At 38.9% G+C, this 20,582-nt stretch overlaps 1 protein-coding gene across 1 annotated transcript; it reads right to left on the reverse strand.

Annotated features, from left to right (window-relative positions):
* Window positions 1-378: 378 nt before the first annotated feature.
* Window positions 379-12,340, reverse strand: LOC108674500 (the record flags this gene model as incomplete). The annotated part of the gene is made up of 8 exons (XM_047885753.1): window positions 11,305-12,340; window positions 10,390-10,455; window positions 7,772-7,923; window positions 7,170-7,352; window positions 6,111-6,238; window positions 1,820-5,659; window positions 740-1,514; window positions 379-474 (listed from the first exon to the last, which is right to left on the reverse strand). Coding segments are annotated over exons 1-8 (6,180 nt in total), but the record flags the coding sequence as incomplete, so codon positions are not given.
* Between the last annotated feature and the right edge of the window lie 8,242 nt (window positions 12,341-20,582).

Here is a 20,582-nt window from a genome sequence, read left to right on the forward strand (position 1 = left end):
AACACGGATATCTTCCAGAAATATTGCATAGGGAAATAACATTTAAGAAGTTAACAATGATTCCCGAATAGGGAAAATTTCTTCAAAGATGAGCAAATAGTTGGAAAATCACACCAAATATCGGAGCAGGAAAATTCGCAGAATAAAAAAATTTTATTCGCGTTCACAAGTGGTATTTCAAAAGTACGCGTCCGCCTGACAAACAAAATAAAATTGGAAACATGACGACGTGATACACGTCATGAAACAGAACGATTTTCAGACATATAAACAAAGCTCACACAAATAAAGACGTGTTCATCATAGCACTGATTCTTGGCGGTAGCAGCAACGCCTGAAGTTATAAAATAAAGCAAGAAACTTGAGTCAGGCGCTGACCTGAGACAGCAGCAGCGACGCCTCCGGGCTTAGGTGGGGCGGCAGGACGAGCTCCGTGTGGCTGGTCACGCCGCTCGGGTGCTGCCCCGCCACGCTCTGCGGTAACAAGCAACGACTGAAGCTTTCAGTGTGAAGATAAAGGGCAATTTTCGTTGATTTACAATAATTATTTACCATCAGAATACCAAGTTCATATTAACAGAATTAGTTCCAATTTTCGATTAGAATTTCGAACGAAGTTCAAATGTGCAGTAATTAACATAAAATCAAACGACTTCTTCTACAATCTATAATATATGATGATAAATACCATGCGTAAAATATGAAAAGATCTTGAAATGCTGATTAATAAGATACGTACGCAGCCTGTAAGCAGATGGTAAATAAGAGCACCGAAGCTCCACCAGTCACTGGCCGGCGACGGCACCGACAGCGGCGATGAGAGCTCGGGTGCCACGTAGCCCAGGCAGGCGTGGCACAACACGTGGTCACATGACCAAGCGCTGCTTTTACGGCAATGATAAGAGTCTTGCCGAGATGTTGCTTGATCATCATTACCACAACACTCCGAAGATTGCTGATTACTCGCATGCTCACCACTTAAGTGATAGATATTCGAGCCAGGAGATTGAGAAGCTTTGGTGGCATTGCAATCTATGCGCGCACGACTGCATGGGTTCCCATCTTCCTTTAGAGCTTCTTCTTGTTTGTGAGCAACTGTGAGGTTCATACAAGAACCTTCCATATTTTCATTCGTTTCTTCAGTACTTTTCTTAGATTCTGTGCTCGTGCAATCGATGAATTTCGTAACTTTGCTTACACGCGGCCCCCCGGAGGCCGGTTTTGTGCTGCAAGTGTTATTAGTAAGAACTTTTTCCATTGAATGAGTGGGATCTATTGCCGCACTGCCGCCTTCAATGCTTCTTAGCTCCGAATTCTTGATATTAGCTTCACAAGCTTGACTAAAAGCGTTGTCTCGACCAGAGCATGGCTGAGGTCTGCAAGTGGTCGACCTGCAGCGAACAGAGCAGTGGCCAGCCGCTGGTCTGCTCACCTCCACGCTAGACCAGCGGGTCTCCAGGGTTAAGATGACAGAGCCGCCGTCCTCGAGCAACACATTTCGAGGCCCAAAGTCCCTGCAAAAATACATAGGTACAGTAAATTACGCACTCAGTCTCCCTGAAAATTGGGAATATATTTGGTATTATTCACGGAAGGACGCGGAAACAGAAGATACCTGATTGATATATTTCTTGTCAGAGCCTATAGATTCACCAATAGTAGCAGGAGCACTTACTTTACTGGTGTTGATATTAACACAGGAGTCGCTGTTATTTAATCGAAATGATTGCAAACATGGGCCGAGCTTTGATTCAAGAGTTTACTTGTTACTATTCATTTAAAGTCAAATGAGCATGTCACACCACACCATTGCACTCACCCCCAAATGATGCCAACGTCATGGAGAGCAGAGATTGCAGTGACCATTTGAGCCCCCCAGACTTTGACCAGACCTTCAGGGAGATGCCTTTTGTCTTCTCCAGCAAGGCCAGGATCTCTCTGACCTGACTTTTGCTTGGCAGTTAGCCAGTACGTCTCCAATAAACCTGATAGAGGCGTCTGGTGGATGATCGAGAACTTTTTGGGGCTCTCCCTTTCGTTGAACTCCGATACGGTTGTTAACGAAGACTGCTGGTGAGGCAAGGACGCAGGGTGAACACATGCTCTGAGAGGGGATTTGATAAGATGTTCGTCGTCAGTGACGTCTGTAAGTTGCGTTTTGTGAGGATCCTCAGATCGCGGGCATATGTCGGAGCCAACACGATGGTTAACGAAAGATGTGCTTGTACTATCAATGAGAGAACCGTCAGCTAAAGAGTTCTCGCCTCGGGAGTCTATACACGTAGAATTTGCCGATCGGTCGGTTGCGTTTGACAAGTCGCTTCTGCGGTTATTGCTCATGGTTGACTCAGAGTCGCATGCTTGTGATCCATACTTCGCACCTGCAGATAAACGGGATTTGCAGGTGTGTAATGACATAGATTCCGTAATAGAAGTTGCAACAAAAGTTTCGTGGGCCACACATGCAGAAACTGGACTTGATACTGAAGATTCCTTTATCAGGCCATCATTACCACTAATACGGAGTTTGCACTGTAATTTTTCACCGTCAAGGGCAGAGATTCCTGCTTTACAAAGGTTCTTTCGGCCAAGTGAATTTGATTTATCACCTTTATCTTCATTTGTAAGCTCACCTACAGACATTATTTCTACTCTGTCTTTCTGTGGTAATAAATAAAGAGGTTCACTGAGGGCCTCTTCAGGTTTATTTTGCACTCTTGATTTTTCTAGATGAACGTTGCTAAGATTTCTGGCGCGGACGATCGTCTCCGAGCAGTGTTCGTCGCCATCATTCACAACAGGATCAGGATGACGGCAATACTCGAGTCCAGATGTCGACTCGCTACTCACGTCTTCACCATTGCTCCTCGATGGAGACAGTTTTTCATTTGAATTAAGACTGTGGGTTGATGACCCGTCACCGGCAAATTTATCACCAGGAGTTACGCCAGAAGAATCGCTATTGTTCAAGGTCAATCCTGACATGGAAGTGGAGTCATTAGAGGCAGAGGCTGACTCATCATTACCCTTCATCCCTCCGTAGGCCATCATGAATTCCACTAAAGCGGTCTTCTTGACTCCATTTTGCAAAGAACTGTGAGATGTATCACTCTTCTCAAAATTGGCTTGTCGTGACAAGATAGCCGCTTTAACTTTTAAATCTGCTACTTCTTCCGGCACTTTCTCGGCTGTAGCGCTGCAGTGAATCTGGGTGTGGATATCTGAAGGGTTGGTGGAGTCTTCTTTGGATGTCATGGACTCTCTTGGGACCAACAATGCAGCATTTTTGTCGTTTCTTCCTGAGTCCTTGGACGAGTGGCTCTCTTTGCATGACTGGTAAGCATCTGTCACGCTGGTATCATCTTGAGATATTGTATTTTTGGCAACCTGGCGAGGACTACGCATGGCTTTGTCCATGCTGCTCGCACTGTGGTCAATAGTTAGATTGGTAGGGTCCGGCGCCACTGCATGTCTGGATGTATCGAGTGCAATGGAAGGAATAGATGAGTAAGTGTTGTCCGCCATTTGCTTGCTGTGTGCCTGCCTTTCCGAAGAGACGTGACTACAGCGCGTGCTGTTGCTCGGCACGTCAGGCGTGTCAAAACCAACACTAACGCTGTCCAATGGCAGCTCAGATTGATCAATGGAGGTGCTCGAGTCCTCAGACGCCACTGGCTTGACACCTTTGCTTTTGCTTTGTTCCAAGGTCATGTCAACGTTCTGTAATAGTCGTCTGGAGTTACGGATTAGTTCTTCTATATCGAAGGAGGCAGCTTCTGAGCCTGAACGATCCCCCAATTGGCTTGTAGAGAATGAAGGAAGAGTTACGCTCGAAATAGAGGCTGGCTCACTAGGGCATCGCTCATCGTCAGGCTTCTTATCGTTCTTTTCAGCACTTAAATCATCACTATTCGATTTTTGCAACTTCTTACTGCATTTAAATGACAGGGAAGATGTTTCTGTCACAACATTTTCCCTCATACTACAACCACTAAGCGACGATGCATTGCTCTTTGAAACATCAGTTACATTTTGACCAGTTGAAACTAAAGTCTTGACTTTTGCATCACATAGTACAGCAACAGCAGGAGCAGCAGAAGCACTTCCTCCATTGGCGTTCAAAGTAACACTGAAGTTGCTGTTATTGAGCGTGGCTCTTGAAGGTTCTAAAGTGGTCTCCAGTGAAGTGATGTCAGCAGACGTACTCTGACATAGGCTCATCAGAGCACATTCAGAATGATGCATGAAAGCAAACGCCGAGTCTGGCGTATTGCAGGGGCGTTTTCTACCTTCACTGATGGCGCATTCGCTGAGCAAGTTACTGGTGGTGTTGGTGGTGCCTGTGGTCGTTGAAATAACACCTGTACTTTTCTTGCGGTCCTCTGATAGATGGTTGATTGACATGGAACAGCTAAAATCATCACTCACACCCGACAATGTGTCACTCCCAATGCTTACATTATCATCTTTTTCTACATTATTTACTGCACCTTCATGTTCGCCATCTATTTTACAGAATATTTTTGGAAGAAGAGGTACTACATTTACAGTAGATATTGTGCTGTGCTGAATATTTACATCTTCCAGCGCCGACATGCTGTGTAAGGTCAAGTCTTCAGCACTGACAGATTTTGAGACGAAATGAGCGGGGAAAAATTCAAGATCAGTACAGAGGTTGACTTCAGACAGTTCACGACCAGATATGGGCGATGTTTTACTGCTGCGCACACCAACTCCGCAACCGCGACATCCTTCAAGCCTTTCACTCTTGGGGCCAGAAACCTGGAATATTGGATCTTCTTGCAGAGTCCCAGTGCCTGTTGCAGTCTTCTCGCCCCAGTCTGGAGCGAGCGTCGAGGTGTTGGACGCGCAAGAACTCGAATCAATTGGTTGGTAGTGAGCCATTCCCGAACGCGCAACCAACAAGTCGCTATCGGCCGAAGTGAACTGAGACGATATAATCCTGCTTGTCTCATTCTCGTCTACGGTACTCATATCGTCACGAGTGTCATCTACTTGAGATGTATTCTCACAACCCATCCAAGTATCCCCAACTGATGGAGAATCTATTTTGTCTTTGACCGTATGGTGCTGCACCACATCAAGTGACTTCCCCTTTTGTTGCATGGGCGCTAAAGTCGACGCCTTGCGTTGCAACGTAATTTCATCAAGAGACAGCTTTTTCTTTTGATATTTATATTGCATAACATTCTGAGCTGCTAATCTCTCTTTGGTGGGGGGCAAATCAATATCATCTTTACGAAGCCCCAACTCACTTCTCCCGATTGAAGGAACCTCGTTTTTAACGTTTGCCGTCGAACTGGTAGTTTCTTCGTCAGTTGCCACAGCAACTATTTTTTCACTGGTCTTTACCTGAGTAATTATTGCAGGAGCTTCGAATAATTTTCCCACAGCTGCAGCTGCTTTCCCACAGCTGGATTTGACAGCTGCAGCCATGTTTATATTTGCATCTAAACAATTGTCGTCCATCAAGAAGCGTCGACCCGAATAAATATTGGTTCCTTCATCAAAATCTGCCGTCATATGAGCAGATTGCGGTGAGGAGCAACGGGTGCCGTTGGAGCGTCGGGTGTTGCTTGAAGATACATGACAGTCTTCACAAACGTATTTGCTGATGTGATCCCATAGCCGACCGCCACTGAAAAATGACGCACAACAACCAGAAAATAAGCGCCGTTTTCAGCCAATCATGAAGAGATTATTTCGAATCAAAATATTTCCAGCAATAGCAGTAGAATCAAGACACGAGGTTTTCTAACGCAATGGCAATGATGCCATCTGAAACCGAAAAATACATCACAGAATAGGTAGAAAACTTCGCTCACCGTTTCATCATTCCTGTTAATTTAAATTGGAAATACCCTTCGGAAAAAAATGAAGTAAGTTCTCAACGTCTCAATAAACACCAAGAGCCATGCAATAATAATTGACCGACCAGAAAATGCTCGTTCCTCCTCTCTCCAACGCAAGGGAATTTGGAGCCGGACCAAAGAGCAACTCTTTAGCCCATGCCCCCCCCCCAAAAAAAATAATAATAATAAGAGATAATACGTTTACACACTAGCATTTTGCACAGTACAAGGAATCACCTGATGTATTTCATGACAAGATAGATAGCAGAGTCCGTCTCATGATAGCACACCACCGGAACCATGTGCGGCACGCCGCGCGGGATCAGACTCTTGCCCTGCCGCCCGTTGCTGCTTTTCACTATTACCTGCAAATTGAAAAAAGCATAGAATTACGCAGATCTGTACCGCTACCTGTGGGATCACAGCAACTAAAAGGCAATACATGAAAATAAGAATTCCTACAAGTGATGTGGCAAAAAAGCTATGCTGTGCCAAGAAAGAAACAAGTTTTGATACATGGCCCAATAGGAAACACAACCATTTTTTCATTGAATAAAATTAAATCATTGAAAAGAAAATATTGAGCATAAAAAATCTTTTATTCTTGTTATTTTACAATTCTATAAGCGCTTTAATATTGAGCATAAAAAAATATTTTCTTCTTATTATTTTAGAATTATTTTTAGCACTTTAAGAAATGTTTATACCATTCATAAATTTGAAAACATCGACAAGCTGAATAACAAACCTCAGAAATAAGTGAACATGCTACAAAAATTCGATATATTCTCGACTGAATAGCATCAAGATTCTTTCTTATAATGTTGGAGGTTTGAACAGAGGCAAGATAGTAGGTGAATGAGAGATGGAGCAACATTCAAAATAAAGAGATTACAAATTTCGTGATTACCATCCCAAAGATGATATTTTGGAAGATTGTTGCTACGAGTGCTGAAAATCACACTTAAAATATTTTCCAAAGAATTATAACATCATAGTCCATGAAAGCCGCAACTCAACTAATACAAGAACTTCCATGAGAGTTTATGCATCAGTCGTTGGTATTGTCCATGATGGCCTTTACTGATTTATTATCATTAATGTTTTTCATTGTAATAATTATTAGTTGTCCTACATGGCCTATACAAAATGCATACCTTAAAGTTGGTCATTTGCATTAGCCATGATGGGAATGATTTACATAATTGATTATTAGAAACTCTGCTGCATTAGTTTGCAACTTATATTCATGAATATAAGTAGCTGTTATCGCTTATTCGCAGCATTATCGCTCACCTTGATAGCGACCGTGTGTTTGGACTGAGGCAGCTGTGCTACAATGACCCCGTTGTGCTGCAGAGAGCCAGAGCTGACACCAGCAGGGCAGCTCGACGTGCCCGCCATACCCAGCACGCGGTACTGCAGCAGCAGGTCGGTGTCGCACTGCAGGCCGCAGATGCCCAGGCCACTCATGCACTCCTGACAAACACTTGTATTTGTCAATAAAGAGTTCATCATTGTGGTAAGTACTACCTATAGAATGTTGATCATATAACAATCTTAAGGTTGATATCTGTGCTCTTGAAGCATGATGATTGGTATTTCAGATCTATTGTTGGGAGGAAAAAACTATAGATATTGCAAAGTCTTGCATCCATCTAGTGACGACTGAAAGTGGTAATATAATGAAACAATATATTATGCAAATAATGGAGTCTGATACAATGTTAGTTGAAGAAATACTTCCTAATGGGTACATGAATGACAGAATTTTGTAACAAAAATATAAATTTCATACTACACTTTAAATGTAACTAATGTAGATCATATTAGTTATCAAAGATCGACACAAAACTGCCCTTGCTTGTCATTATGTAAACCAAGCAAGGAAACCATACCTTGTCTGGCAAAAGTGGCTGGTTGGTGAGAGCGCTGGTTATGTTACTTGCTTGTCGGGTCAATCTGAAGAGTAGCTGCTCTGCTCGCTGCAGATACTGAGCTGTCTTACGCCTCACTCCCTCGCGCCGCGCAACATTGGCTTCATCTTCACCTGAGAAACATGAAACTATTAAGCAACAGTCAAAATAGTCTTGATGATGGCTTAACAGGAATACAAAATTATCATGTATTAGCAACTATGTAAATGACAAGTGTCATTAGTGTGGGTCGGTAATTAGTGATGCAACACTTAACTTTAACCATTCACACAAAGAAAACACTGTTTAATTGTTCAGCATTTCCAACTGCTATTGCAAACCAATGTTTGTGACTGAGTGGTAAGTGAATATGAGCAATACATTATTTCACTACAACAGTCTCTAATCACTTCCATATTGGCCAGCTTTAAAATTTCAGGAGCCATAGACTTTTGGCTCTAGAAGAAAGCATGTGCTATTTTGTGACAGAGGTTAGGTTCCTAGGTATGGGGACCATCATTGGCTGTTCAGTTGGCCACCTGAACACTTGGTGGTCTCAGTCAGTCTCTGTTTCCAGTATTGATGTCCACTAAAGGTTTCCATGGCTTGGTTTGGTGGTTCACATGTTAGTAATTGCTTTCAAGAGACTCAAATATCGCTTGAGGTTTTCCATCCAGATGTCTTGGGAAATCTCATTATAGATTCCAGCATGTATTTTGTCTAGGCCTAGTAGGAAGGTACTTGAGGAGTTCATTTGGTAGCCGCTGTAATTAGGTTGCACTCCAGTATAACGCGCAGTACTGATAAGAGGAATACATTTCAGAAGGTAGAGAGACATATTCTTTTAAATATCTATGGATGAGTATGTGTGGCAAATTCTCAGCAGCTTTGCAAACAAAAATCTACCTCCACAAGTCGCCAGTGCAAGAGCTTGAAAAAAACTGCCTTTTATTGCTCTTAACTTAATTACTTCAACACTTCATCATTGTTCTTGACATAAGTCATGAATTTGTTACCTCAATGAGAGTAGAAATCTTGACTTGGAATTAATTCAATGAAGATCGTCATTTTAGACATTGCTGCACAAGCTGCTGCTTTGTCTGTCTGGTCATTTTTATGCACCCCATAGTGACCCAGTGAACATGTACCACACCCAACCCTTCCTGCTGCCACCTTCTCAGTCAGCCTAGCCAAGATTTTTGTGTTTTGTGATTTACAAGATGCTTGCTTTTTTGTACAAGTACTTTCAGGGCCTTAATTACATTTTCTACGTTGATAAACAAGGTACCTACAGTGCTTCTCAAGCGGTCAGTTTCTGAGGTCAAGGGGATAGCAGTCCCATGAGCTACACAGTAAAAATTGACCATTTGGGGGTTGAGTCTTCTTAAAACAACTGCATCATCTCCCAGCACCATCTGAGTTTCAGCCATTATTTTAGATTTGCATATACATATTCTACTCAGGCTGTAACAGTTTGATTTAGGAACATTTTTTGGGCATCACCATGTGACTTGTGTTCATTTGTGGGTGGTTATGGTTTGCAAAAGAAGACCGGTGGAAAGTAATAGGTGGCACTTTACACCCATTGAATCTAGCATGGGAATAGGTATGTCTGATTAGAAATCAGTCCTAACACTCAATCATGTTTAAGGCCAAGATAGTTGTTTAATGTTTATTGAAGAAGGAGTGAGCAGTGGTCTTCATTGGTATAGAGGTGGCTTATTGCTCTCTTCATGTAAGTTAATGATGGGTGAGTTTCGGAAAGTTTTGGTGGATTGCTGTAAAACTGTTTAAGGGTTGAGTTAGTCCATAAATAATTTTATGGTTTTCTGATGTATTGGTATATGATGCATTCAGAGTACCTATATCTTGTTTCTAACTGTAGCTCTGTAGGGGGGAAGTAGGGTTAGTTGGTTGGCTCATGTCAACCTGAATAGCTATATTGTAGTCATCTCAAGGACTTTAGGTTTGGGCATGGATTTCCCTACATGAATAGTTTAGGAGGCTGTTCTACTAAGAGCATGTGTCAAAAGTGCATGGCCAATGTTTCTTTGCCAGGCAAGAAGAATCAGCGTTATGGTAATCTGGTCAAGATGATTCATGAATAGCATTTTAGGGATGATGGTAAGTAGGAAGCAGGATTATTTGTAGAATATGAAATAATCTCACAAAATCTTGTGAGCTGACAATCTATATTTTGTCTTTTTTTGTTTTGGTTTAATTGGTTCTCTGTTTTTGTACTCTATTTAATTTTTTTTGGCACACCAAACTAAGTTAATCTTCAGATGTTATGTGCCTGTGCACTAAGAATACTTTAAGGCCAGTCACATAGGTACAATAAAAGTTCAAGACCTCAACCTACAAATGCTGCAGAGCAACAAACCAGCTGGGCACAAGGTAAACTTAAAATAAAAATGTTTTGAGCAAAAATGTACAAAATCTAAGTCACACAATTAGATCTTTAAGAAATAATTTATTTATGATTATTTGAAATCTTTACAAGGAAAGTTCAACATTTCACTTCACATTAACTAACAGAACTTAGTTTTGAAGTAGATATACAATGGGAAAATAAAAATCCTCAACTAGAATGTTGATACCTTTGTAGGAGCAGTTGGAATTGGAAGCATATCCTTGAGTGGTGACAGGTTGAACAGTTCCAGGAGCTTGAAAAGCAAGTTAGAAATGTTAGAGAAAAATGGTAGCAACCAGAGTTAGCCAGAGTATTAGTAAGATGGAGAAAAATTCATCCAGGAAATTATTGCATTAATTTTTTTATTAGAATGACAAAGTTCATTAGAAAACACCAGATAAGACTCAATATGGAAAAAGTCTAATGGTCAATAATCAGAATATTAACATTGACATCCAAATTATCATATGAAGGCTAATAACTAACAGGCAATAACTAGGTAATCATGCAGTTCAAAGAAAATTTCAGACAAAATCAATATATTTTAATTGAAAATGTTTCACAGACTAGTTCTATTAGATGAAGGAGCAAGTTTCAAAAGCATTTTCAATAAAAATGTTGTGAATTTGATTGGCAATTTGTTTTTATATTCTCAGTTAGTAAATTATGCAAACAAACAAGATAAATACTTCCATACAATGTAATCATTGCCAAGAAATCAATTAGACTCTGTCCAAACACTGAACCAGTTTGCAATAACTACTATGGTTAGGCACTTGTAAAGATTGGAAAAACATGTAACTTTTACCATTTAATTCTAGATTTTCCAAACTATCCATTTCTGATTACATAGAAATCATTTTGACCAATTAAACTCCATTGATGTGAATGAAAGTGTCCTAATCATAGTTTCTCAAACATTCAACATGAATTAGTCATTTGCTTAGCAGAAAAGCTCTTAAAATCACACAGTGAGTTAGGAAAAAATTAATTACAGTAACAGCAAGAATTCATGAAATACTGAGTGTAAGGTCAGTAAAAACTGGAAATGATCAAGCAGGGGATAAGTTTTTTTAATATATCAACTCTGTCTTAAGCTTACCTTGAACTCCCTGCAATAGAGTGCCAACTCCTTCTCTGTACTTGATGACAGCTTCAGCAAGTTCATTCCTTTTCTCATGCTCTTGAGCTTCACTAATTTGATGAGCTGCCATAAAAATGTACTGTGATGGACCAGCTGCTTTTTCAATTGATTTTTTGCTTTTGGCTTTTCTAATGGCCATATTTTCAGGAGTAATAGAATTTGTAATGGGGGTAATTGGTGACAAAGGTGGTGAGGATATGACAGGAGCTATTGGTGAGAGTGGTGATGTCAATTGAGAGGAAGAAGACAAATCAGTGCAGCTATAAGGAAGGGGTTGGAGAGGAGTAGGAGTAAGAGTACTAGACATGTTGGATGACAACTGGGAAATGGACTGATCTAAAAAAGTGTTACCAGCAGAAAAAGATTCAAAAGTAGACTGGTTAGAATGAAGTAACTTCCAAGGATATTTTGGGGCAGTACTGCTGGTCGTTTGTGAAGTTTGCTCTGCAATGGATTGAGAATCCAGCTTGTGATACTGATTTCTGATGGGCATAGAAAGTTTGGGCAGATCTGCCAATGAATTTTTTGAGTTCATGGAGACTCCATGTAGAGATTTAGATGCTGGATTTTCAGAGGTTGATTCTGATGAGTTCAAAGAAACTGTGTAGCTGCTAAGAGACTTATTCAGAGATGTTGCAGAATCTGAGCAAAAGCTATGTTCAGGTGATCCATGTTCCTTAGAAATGCTGGAATGATGGGCTTTTAAAGTTGATGACGTAGATGTGCCTGACTGGTCATTACTTACTGAAGGCCTTGCACACTGGCAAATTTTACCATCTTTTTGAAGGCATGAACAATATTGTAGTTCCAGTTGAGGAGTTTCAACTAGAATTTTTTTTCTCATCTCATCAACTGTCAAGATATTTTTCTTTTCCAATTTTTCTCTAGATGAAGCCATAATTGTATGAAGGTGTTCAATGAAATGCTCTTAGTTGCATTTATAAATATAGATAAATAAAAACACAAGATCCATCTCCATTATATATCACAGAATTTTCTGAATGAAGATGGAATTGTAACTTGTTCACCAGAACCTAGAAGATGAAACAATAAAATTATTAGTAATCAACAACTATCAAATGACCCATTTCAGCCAAATTACCCTGAACAGCAATTCTGCTAAAACCAATGTTTACGCAGACAAATTCCTGCATGTGACTGATTTTTCAAGTTTGTTAGAATTTACTGGGTTGAAAATAGTTCTTCTTCTTACCCTACATAATGAAGTCAACAAAATGCACCAAGAAGCACTGAATAAATTATTAATCCATAAATGATGCTACACTAAGTGTATAATTGATAACAGAGAGTCCTACAAAGCTGCACAAAAATACATGGAATGACTTAGTTGCAAATATGATAACAAATTTGGAAAGAAAATCAATGTGTTCCATAGCTAAAATTTGAAATTAAGTGATCTGCAAGGTAAAAACTTGGCATAAACCTAAGTAATTTTTTTATATTATCTGTAATTTGGGGTCTCATAAATAAACCTAAACAGCACCTGAGAATATTGGACAAAAATATTTCAATCAGGAGTAAATTGTCAGGGGGATAATTTTATATTTGGTATGAAAAATCTGTAAACATATTATTCAAGGTTTCAAATAATTTTTGAAGCTTTTTTTTTTAATATAATTAGCAGCTGGCATATATATACAATGCATTAAGATGACAGGAATAGTACTGATACTCATGGAGAAAATAAAAAATGGAAGGATTTATCAAGAAGTATGTAGAAGAGTCTGTTTGGTTAAAAATGTGATTGATACCATGTTGGATTAATTAGATTGACCTCATGATTTCCTACACTAGGCAAAATACAGGATTTTAGCCAGGGTACAAGCAGCATTGCCAATATATGGATTTATAGCCCAAAGCATTGAAAGCCATTTTCAAGATTTGTCACCAGGTTATTTTAGTAAGAAAATGCTGTTAACAACTTTGATAGTATATCCCTTACTCTCCACACACCGCAACACTTATTACTCAACAGCTATCTGGCAGCCAGATGCGTCACACCATCTATTGAGATAGCGGCAAAGTAGAGCGAGGCTTGACACAATTCTGCCACCCAGACCGCCATGAGATGGTGCTTTGCTAATATCAACAAAGCTATCATGAACCCTATGTCCTAGCAACCATTGCTTAGTTCTAGAATTATTGTCGTTTTCATTACTCACTGCATCCGCCACTTGTGGTCTTTCAGATTTTCAACTATTTTCTGAATAGTTGGCCGAAGACTGGCAAATATCTAGAATGCAATAATTTCAATCCTAATGTGTCAGCAGGAACTTCTGAAGGTGTAAATTTTGCTGCTGATGTGTTGCCAAAGATCTTGCGACATTCACCCACCTTCTGCACAGTGAGATTTTAGAACATATTCCTTGCAAAAATTTGTCAGTTACAGATAAACAACTAGTGAATGTAATCGCCAACCCAGTATTGGATTCCAAACCACGGTCCACACGCGATATAAAATCCACAGCAGTTTCTGTTTTGCACAGTGTATCAATTGTTGCTGTGGTATAAGGTGTAACATGGTGGGCTTTTTGATCCATATTCTTATATGAATGGGAGAATACATTACCTATCAAGAATTCCCCACTCACACACTGCAAAGCAGAGACTTTATTTAGATTTAAGATTGATAGTCAAGTCCTAAAGTGAACCAGTAAAGAATTTATGTCACTTGTTTGCTTAAATCTCAGATTAATTAAGAATTTAAAAGCAAAGAATAGTCCACAAAAATTCATATCTTTATAGAAAATGTTTGGACTGACAATGGAGACCAGCTCCATCATCAGTTCATAGAATCTAGAATCACAAATTAGAAGTCACAAATTAATACATTGAAAGCACAGAACGAAATTAAAAACCTAAATTTACAAATAATAGACAGAGTACAAAAAAAAAACAATCTATTCACAATTTCAAAGGGATAGGAGCTAACAGTTGAATTCAAACTGGGCCTAAGTTTAAAGATGTAGAATGATTCTAAAATGCGCAAATCTGAAGTAATGGAGGGGTGAAAGCTAACACCCTAAAGTCACTATCAGAAACGGGGACATCACACTGCTCAGAGTGAGCGTGCGCAGCCGAATGAGGGGGCATGATAGCAACTCTGGTTCTACAGTTCCTGCCCTTATGCTCAGCAACCCTGCAATAAAGATTGCGTGACATCCTGACGTACACAGATGAACATTGCGCACAACAGTATTGATAAACCAAGGATGATTGGATATGAACAGGGAGCATATCTTTATATCTAAAGAAAGAACTGATTGTGAAAGTGTTTACCAGCACAATATGAATATTGACATTTGGGAAGTATCTATTGAACAAGACTTTTAATTCTCTTGACATAGCTTTGGTCGCAGGCCCGAAGTATGGAAAAGAACAATAAATAACTTTCCCACCATTGCCTTCCTTGATTGCAATATTACCAAATCTAATGGCCATTTTCTGACGTCTGTGTTGCAAAAAATACAACTTTCACCAGTATAGGTGCAAGTTTCTTTTGTTTTTGTTCATCCCGATTCAAGTTGAATGGGCTTCAAACATCATTACACGGAGGTTTTTGCATTTGTTTTACATACCATGCTATGCATGCTGAATTTGAATTTTTAAGCAATATTTGGTATTACTTTAGATTAAGTGCATCCAAAAAAAGGGTGTTTTTTTAATTATATGTTTATTGGGGTGTAGATTAATAATCTGAAATCTTGGAAAAACCTAGCCAATCAACGAAAACCTCGCAGGTTAGGTCCAGTTAGGAACAGGTTCCATTAAAAATTTCCGATGCCGACCGTCAAAAACGGATTTCAGATTCTTAATGTACACCCCAAAAAACATATAATTAAAAAAAAACTTTTTTTGGATGCACTTAATCTAAAGTATTATCAATATTTTATCGCTCAATAGATTTCCGGGAAGTTTGGTGTTGACCCAAATCAAGAATTTCATGTAGAAGCAATACAGTGAGGGTGCTCATTAGCAAAATAGTGGGAAAGTTATTTATTGTTCTTTTCAATACTTTGGCCTTGTGTCCAAAGCTATGTCAAGAGAATTAAAAGTCTTGTTCAATAGATACCGTACTTCCCAAACGTCAATCTTCATATTGTGCTAGTAAACAATTTCATAATCAGATCTTCCTTTGGATATTAAGATATGCTCCTAACTTCCCTGTTCATATACAATCATCCCTGGTTTATCAATATTATTTTGCACGATGTGCATCTGCATACATCGAGATAACGTCACGCAATCTTTATTCCAAGGTCACTGAGGCTGAGCTGCCTGAGCATAAGGGCAGCATGAGTTGTAGAACCAGACAGTTGCTATCATGCCCCTCTTATTGGGCTGTGCGCACTCACACCAAGCAGTGTCTGTTCCTGTTTCTGACAGTGACTTTAAGGTGTTAGATTCCACCTCAGGTACTTCAGATTTGCGCATTTTAGAACCAATGTACGTCTTTAAACTTAGGCCTAGTTTGAATTCAACTCTTGCAATATTATCCCCTTGAAATTGTGAATAGATAGTTTTTTTAGTTTTTTTGTGCTCTGTTGGTATTATTTGCAAATTTAGGTCAATAATTTTGTTTCTAGATTCTACAAACTGACAATGGAGCTGGTCTCCAAAAGGTTTTCTACAAAGATATGAATTTCTGTGGACTATTATTTGTTTTTATATTCTTGGACCAATAAAGTATCTTCTATCACAGATACTACGGTACTCTCAGTAGTAAGTACTCTGTCTTACTCCTTCTAGCACTAGCATTATCAGTACATAAGAAATTGGTTTAGATGCTGTTATCTTGATTCTTAAGTAGATGAGGCAATTAGGCTAAAAATAAATCGATAGTAAAAAATCTGTGGTTTGTTCCTATGTTACCAAAACAAACCATAATAATTTAGAATGAATTCAAATTAGGCTAAACGCGGTATATTCCGACATTGTTGGTAATTCTGACACTTCTCAAATTTTTCCTTTATATTAAGCTTTGTCTTGGTTCCACGCATTCATTGATGGTTGAAATAGTGACGTCATACTATTGCGCACCATAATATTGCCAAAACACTAGGTCTGGGCATGGTTGGTTAAAAATGTAATTGACACCATGTTGGATTAATTAGATTGACCTCATGATTTCCTACATTAGACAAAATACAGGATTTTAGCCAGGGTGCAGAGGGTGCAAGCAGAGTGGCCAATATATGGATTTATAGCCCAAAGCGTTGACAGCCATTTTCAAGATTTGTTGCTGGGTTATTTTAATAAAAAATGCTGCTAACAACTTTGATAGTATATCCCTTACTCTCCACACACTGCAACACTTATAACTCAACAGCTATCTGGCAGCGAGATGTGTGGCACCATCTATTGAGAGAGCAGCAAAGTAGAGTGAGGCTCGACATGATTCTGCCACCTGGACTGCCAGGAGATGGCGCTGTGCTCATTTCAACAAAGCTATCATGAAACCTACGTCCTAGCAACCGTTGCTTAGTTCTAGAATTATTATTGTTCTCGTTATTCACTGCATCCACCGCTTGTGGTCTTTCAGATTTTCAACTACTTTCTAAATAGTTGGCCGAAGACAAATACCGTCAAATGGGGTAAAAAGGGATGGGTGGGGTAAATCGGGACGCGCGTCATACATTTTGTAGAAATGTTGTAGCAGCTAAACTAATCAAAATATTGCCAAACTAAAAATAGTGGCATAAACTTCAACATTTTTACTACCAGGTATCTGTTACGTATGTATAAAGCTAGTCAAGAAATCAAACATTTACTATCTCTAAAAAATTGCTGGAAAAAAGTGTGAAAAGTGCAATTTTGAAAAAACCTCTGCTAAGGTCTGGAGCAAAAAAATATTCACCACATGAAAAAATTTTACTTACATAAAAGTTGCACCCAGGTGTCAGCTTGAAAACGTAATTGACGAAATTTGCCTATCTCATTCCTAAAAAATGGCAGCCATTTCCGCATGGCGGGGCTACTCGGGACACCCCCCCCTTGGGGTAATTATGGACACCCTTAAAAATGCATTTACAGTAGACGGAGGAACGATCTGAAATATGGTAATATAATATCAATAAAGGAAAAACAAGTAAAAATCGCAGAAAATGTCATTTATTTTACATCTACATCATCTACAATGAAAGAGGAGGACTTCAAAGTACTGTTAGTAAGGGATGAGTACTACACTCTGCATGCTTCAAATGTTTTAAAATCAACTTTTATTGCAAGTGTCCCGGATTATCCCGTTCCCAGGAGTAAATCGGGACGGTTTTATTTTGAGTCTGGCACCTTACGAATATCATATGGAATTTTTTTGAAGATGCCATTGGATAGCCCTCGCAAAGAGCTATAAAATGAGCCTAAACTTGTTTCTGAAATGTTTCATAGTAAGAAGTTGTTAACAAAAAACGCTCAAAACCGTCCTTTTTTACCCCGTTTGACAGTATCTAGAATGCAATAATTTCAATCCAAATGTGTCAGCAAGAATTTATGAAGGTGTCAATTTTGCTGCTGATGCGTTGCCAAAGATATTGCGATATTCCCCCACCTTCTGCACAGTGAATGTAATAGCCAACCCAGTATTGGATTCCAAACTATGGTCCACAAGCAATATAGGATCCACAGCAGTTTCTGTTTTGCTCAGTGTATCAATTGTTGCTGTGGTGTAAGGTGTAACAAGGTAGGCTTTTCGATCCATTTTCTTATATGAATGTGAGAATATATTACCTATCCAGAATTTCCCACTCACACACTGCAAAGCAGAGACTTTATTTAGATTTAAGACTCTTCCTCAAGTCCTAGAGTAGACATGTAAAGAATTTATGTTGCTTGTTTGCTTAAATTGCAAATTAACTAAGAATTTAAAAGCAAAGAAAAGTCCACAAAAATTCATAACTTTATAGAAAAAGTTTGGATTGATGATGGAGACCAGCTCCATCATCAGTTCATAGAATCTAGAATCATAAATTAGATGTCACAAATTAATACATTGAAAGCACAGAACAAAAGGAAAGACCTAAATTTACAAATAATAGATGGAGCCCAAAAAACCATCTATTCACAATTTCAATGGGATAGGAGCTAACAGTTGAATTCAAACTGGGCCTAAGTTTAAAGATTTACACTGATTCTAAAATGCGCAAATCTGAAGTACGGGCGGTGGAAGCTAACACCCTAAAGTCACTGTCAGAAACAGGGACATCACACTGCTCGGAGTGAGTGTGCGCAGCCAAATGAGGGGGCGTGATAGCAACTGTCTGGTTATACAGCTCCTGCCCTTATGCTCAGCAACCCTGTAATAAAGATTGCGTGACATCCTGACGTACGCAAATGAACATTGCACACAACAATATTGATAAACCAGGGATGATTGCATATGAACAGTGAGCATATCTTTATATCTAAAGAAAGAACTGATCGTGAAAGTGTTTACCAGCACAATATGAATATTGACATTTGGGAAGTATCTATTGAACAAGACTTTTAATTCTTTTGACATAGCTTTGGTCGCAGGGCCGAAGTATGGAAAAGACCAATAAATAACTTTCCCACTATTGCCTTCATTGATTGCAATATTACCAAATCTAATAACGGCCATTTTCTGAATTCTGTGTAGCAAAAAACCAACTTTCACCAGCCTAGGTACAAGTTCATTTCGTTTTTGTTTATCCCGATTCAAGTTGAATGGGCTTCAAACATCATTACACAGGGGTTTTTGCATTTGTTCTACATACCATGCTATGCATGCTGAATTTGAATTTTTAAGCAATATTTTATTGCTTAATAGATTTCCGGCAAGTTTGGTGTTGACCCAAATCAAGAAATTCATGTAGAAGCAATAAAGTGAGGTTGCTCCTGAGCACAATAGTGTTTAAGTTATTTATTGTTCTTTTCAATATTTTGGCCTTTTGTCCAAAGCTATGTCTAGAGAATTAACAGTCTTGTTCAATAGATACTTCCCGAATGTCAATCTTCATATTATGCTAGTAAACAATTTCATAATTGGATCTTTCTTTGGATATTAAGATATGCTCCCAGCCTCCCTGTTCATATACTATCGTCCCTGGTTTATCAATATTATTTTGCACAATGTGCATCTACGTACATCGAGATAACATCACGCAACCTTTATTTCAAGGTCACTGAGGCTGAGCTGCCTGAGCATAAGGGCAACAGGAGTTCTAGAACCAGACAGTTGCAATCGTGCCCTCCTAATTTGGCTGTGCACACTCACACCAAGCAGTGTCTGTTCCTGTTTCTGACAGTGACTTTAGGGTGTTAGCTTCCACCTCAGGTACTTCAGATTTGCGCATTTTAGAACCAATGTACGTCTTTAAACTTAGGCCTAGTTTGAATTCAACTCTTGCAATATTATCCCCTTGAAATTGTGAATAGATAGTTTTTTTAGTTTTTTTGTGCTCTGTTGGTATTATTTGCAAATTTAGGTCAATAATTTTGTTTCTAGATTCTACAAACTGACAAGTGAGCTGGTCTCCAAAAGGTTTTCTACAAAGATATGAATTTCTGTGGACTATTATTTGTTTTTATATTCTTGGACCAATAAAGTATCTTCTATCACAGATACTACTCTCAGTAGTAAGTACTCTGTCTTACTCCTTCTAGCACTAGCATTATCAGTACATAAGAAATTGGTTTAGATGTTGTTATCTTGATTCTTGAGTAGATGAGGCAATTGGGCTAAAAATAAACTGATAGTAAAAAATCTGTGGTTTGTTCCTATGTTACCAAAACAAACCATAATAATTTAGAATGAATTCAAATTAGGCTAAACGCGGTATATTCCGACATTGTTGGTAATTCTGACACTTCTCAAATTTTTCCTTTATATTAAGCTTTGTCTTGGTTCCACGNATTTAAACCTTCAATAGGCAAAATTTGCAAAAATTCATAGAAATAAATATATTGTATAATGCTTCTTACTTTCTTGAAATGGTTTCTGAAATTTTAATTTCTGGATATTTCAATGCTTGCCCGCTAAAGGGTTACCTTCAGTTAAGTGTTGCACAAGAGGAGCTTCTTCAACGGTTCAACCTAGGTACAGTCATTAATGGTGGTCAGATCTATGTACTTATGTAGTTATTGAACCCCATGAATCTTAGATAGCTAATCTACAATTTATAGTTTATACTACATAAATTTTTAGGGTTCAGTATTTAATCAGTAACATCCACAGACCACAAACACAATTACCACAT

The sequence above is a fragment of the Hyalella azteca genome, unplaced genomic scaffold, assembly GCF_000764305.2.
Source record: "Hyalella azteca isolate HAZT.00-mixed unplaced genomic scaffold, Hazt_2.0.2 contig324, whole genome shotgun sequence".
Lineage (NCBI taxonomy): Eukaryota > Metazoa > Arthropoda > Malacostraca > Amphipoda > Hyalellidae > Hyalella > Hyalella azteca.